At 42.9% G+C, this 3,947-nt stretch overlaps 1 protein-coding gene across 1 annotated transcript; it reads left to right on the top strand.

The window, feature by feature from the left end:
- The first annotated feature begins 1,830 nt into the window (after positions 1-1,830).
- On the top strand, positions 1,831-2,265 carry LOC138909966 (uncharacterized). The gene has a single exon (XM_070201182.1). It carries the CDS (start codon positions 1,831-1,833, stop codon positions 2,263-2,265), a length of 435 nt encoding a protein of 144 aa, XP_070057283.1.
- The last annotated feature ends 1,682 nt before the right edge of the window (positions 2,266-3,947 follow it).

Genomic DNA, 3,947 nt, shown 5'->3' with positions numbered 1-3,947 from the left:
GACATGTTGTATCAGGCGAGGGTAATAAGGTAGATCCTAAGAAGATCGAGGCAGTTCAGAGCTGGCCTCGTCCTACCACAGCGACCGAGATCAGGAGCTTCTTGGGGTTAACAGGTTATTATAGTCGGTTTGTGGAGGGTTTCACATCTATTATAGCACCTCTAACTAGGTTGACCCAGAAGGGTTCTCCGTTCCTATGGTCCGATGATTGCGAGGCGAGCTTTCAGAAGCTCAAGACCGCATTAACTTCAGCACCTATATTAGTGTTGCCTTCTAGTTCAGGGATGTATATTGTGTATTGCGACGCTTCATGTGTTGGTTTGGGTTGTGTATTGATGTAGGAGGGGCGAGTTATTGTATATGCTTCACGTCAGCTGAAGCCCCACGAGAGGAATTACCCCGTACATGATTTGGAGTTGGCCGCGATTGTTCATGCTCTCAAGATCTAGAGGCATTATCTTTATGGGGTATCCTGTGAGGTTTACACCTATCATCGCAGCTTGCAGCATTTGTTCAAGTAGAGGGATATTAATTTGAGGCAGCATAGGTGGCTTGAGTTACTAAAAGATTATGATATTACCCTCATTTACCATCCGAGCAAGGCGAATGTAGTTGCGTATGCCTTGAGCAAAAAGGCAGAGAGTATGGGTAGTTTGGCATTCATTTTAGCAGAGGAGAGGCCATTAGCTTCGGACATTCAGTCCTTGGCTAACAGACTTGTGAGGTTGGATATTTTAGAACCCAGCTGAGTTCTTGCATGCATCGTCGCCCAGTCTTCACTATTCGAGCAGATCAAGGCTCGTCAGTTTGATGATCCGCACTTATTGGTTCTCAGAGAGACGGTGCTACACTGTGGTGCCAAAGAGGTTACTATCGGTGAGGATGGTGTTTTGCGACTCCAGGGTCGCCTATGTGTCCCTAATGTTGATGGATTGAGGGAAAAGATTCTAGAGGAGGCACATAGTTCTCAGTATTCTATTCATCCAGGGGCTACGAATATGTATCACGACCTGAGGCAGCATTATTGGTGGTGGCGGATAAAGAAGTACATGGTTGATATGTAGCGAGGTGCCTTAATTGCCAGCAGGTTAAGTACGAGCATCAGAGGCTAGGTGGCCACTCCAGCAGATGGTTATACCTAAGTGGAAATGGGAGCGCATTACTATGGATTTTGTAGTTCGGTTGCCGTGGACCTTGTAGAAGTTTAATGCAGTTTGGGTCATTGTCGATAGGTTGACCAAGTCGGCACACTTCATTCCGGTAGTGACCACGTATTCTTCAGAGAGATTGGCCTAGATTTACATTCAGGAGATTGTTCAGTTGCACGGTGTGCATGTCTCCATTATATCAGATAGAGTCCCTCGATTTACTTTGCATTTCTAGAGGGAAGTACAGAGTGAGTTGGGGACCCGGGTAGAGCTCAGCACAGCCTTTCATCCACAGACCGAAGGACAGTCGGAGCGGACAGTTCACATCTTGGAAGATATGCCCAGAGCATGTGTGATTGACTTCGGAGGGCAGTGGGATCAATTCTTTCCTTTGGCTGAGTTTGCGTACAATAACAGTTATCAGTCCAGCATCGAGATGGCTCCATTTGAGGCTTTATATGGTCATCGATCTCGTTCGCAGATCAGATGGTTTGAGCCTGGCGAGGCTAAGTTATATGGTACTAATCTAGTGAGGGATTCCTTGGAAAAGGTAAAGTTGATTCAGGAGCGACTTCGCACAGCACAATACAGACAGAAGAGTTACGCGGATCAGAAGGCACGTGACTTATCATTTATGGTGGGCGAGAAGGCTCTCTTGAAAGTCTCGCCGATGAAGGAAATCATGAGGTTCGAGAAGAAGGGCAAGTTGAGCCCAAGGTTTATAGGTCCATTTGAGGTGTTGAGACGGGTTGGGGAGGTTACATATGAGCTTGCTTTGCCTCCCAGTCTAACGGGAGTTCATCCGGTCTTCCACGTGTCTGTGCTCTGGAAGTATCATGCCGACAGGTCGCATGTGTTAGACTACAGCACGGTTCAGTTAGATGAGGTCATTGGTTATGAGGAGGAGCTAGTTGCCATTGTTGGCAGGCAGGTTTGCCAGTTGAGGTCCAAAATGATTTCTGCTGTAAAGGTTCAGTGGACGGGTCAACCAGTCGAGAAGACGACTTGGGAGACCGAGGAGGACATGCGAAGCAGACATCTACACTTATTCAGCACTCCAAGTACGATTCTAGACCCATTCGGGGACAAACGTTTGTTTAAGAGGTGGAGAATGTGACGACCCGACCGGTCATTTTGCTTTCTAGATCCCCATTCCCCTAAATAAGACTCCTCATTTGTGATTTTACAATTTTAGGACTTGCGGGGATGGTTAGTAAGGGTTTGGAAGGATTCGGGTTGAAATCGGAACACTTAATTCCTTATTATTGGCTTTAAAGGGGCTAAGTTTGACTTGGGTCAACATTTCTAGTAATTGACCTCGAAACTAGGATTTGACTTAGGACATTTTTGACTCAATTCTTTCACTCCTTGGTTTGCTTTTGGAGCTCTTAGAGAGAGGGTTTCACCTAGATATCTGAGGTAAGTAATTTCTATCCGATGTAAGTTAAATACATAGATTATGGGTTGATTTTAACATGAAAAATTATGAAAATTTTGGGTTTAGATGAAAAACCTAGGTTTTGATAAATATGGGATTTAACCACAAAAATGGTTATGGAATTGGGTGGAAAATATATATTTGAGTTCGTGAGGTTATGGGTAACAATTAACTTTGAGAATTTTCGAAATACGGGCACATGGGCCCAGGAATAAATTTTAGGAATCTTCCAATTGGGGTTGGGTAATCACTCTAATAGTTAGATTATGAACTTTTAAACATGTATTGATTAATTTACACAACATTTGACTAGTTTCGGATTGTTCAGCACTGAGTTGAGGCTTTAGAGTGAATTTGAGATCGGAAAGCGAGCTTTGAGACAAGGTAAGTCTCTTGCCTAACCTTGTAAGAGGGAATTTACCGCACAGGTGATTTAAATTACAGTTTGCTTCTAATTATGGGGGGCTACGTACACACAAGGTGACGAGAGTCCGTGCATAGCTACTAATTATGCTTATGTTCGGGTAGTGTACGACCCAAATCATGAAATATTTGTAAAGTTTGCACCCTACTTGTTAATTAAAGTGCCTAAATTATATTGGAACTTGATAAAGTAACTGTAAAAGATCGAATTTCACTTACTTGAGCTTTGGTGGGTTACTTGACCGTTAATAGGAATTGTGCTTCTTCGTGTATTAGCCTTGTAATAGATTTTAAATCGGATATTCATAAAGTATCCTATCTTCTTGTGTAGCGGGCCGAATGCCTCCGTAGTAGAATAGATGCATCTATGGTTCGTGTCGCTCGACCCTCGGTAGTGTACACATTATTATGGATCAGGCCGTACGACCTCGGTATAATAGTGCGTGATAATACTCGGAGCTTAATTATAATTGATATTATTTTATGGCTTGAGAGGTTAAAAATTATATATGACGGGAACTGACTTGGGAGTTACCATTTGTGAAAGAATTATGTATTTCCTTCTTGTTATTGAGATATTATTATTATTTACATAAACCATGCTCATTTAGAATTTCTGTATTTTTATTGTTAGCTCATAGTAAGTGTCGATGTCGACCCCTCGTCACTACTTCTTCAAGGTTAGACTAGATACTTACTGGGTGCATGTTGTTTATGTACTCACGCTACACTTTTGCACTAACTGTGCAGGATCTGAGGCAGGTGCATGAGCCGTTCCACAGCACCTAGAGTCTCTCTTTTGCACTTACTTTTCTGTCTACTTTTATTTCAGACAGTAGTTAGAGTTTTGTATAATATACTAGTTGCTCATACACTTGTGACACCAGGTCTTGGCACACACACTAGTAGACTTTATGATTTGGAGTATTTATATCGCT

The sequence above is a fragment of the Nicotiana tomentosiformis genome, chromosome 4 (assembly GCF_000390325.3).
Source record: "Nicotiana tomentosiformis chromosome 4, ASM39032v3, whole genome shotgun sequence".
In the NCBI taxonomy this organism is placed as follows: domain Eukaryota; kingdom Viridiplantae; phylum Streptophyta; class Magnoliopsida; order Solanales; family Solanaceae; genus Nicotiana; species Nicotiana tomentosiformis.
Note: the sequence above shows the minus strand (reverse complement) of the source record. Positions and strands in the feature narration are given on the sequence as shown.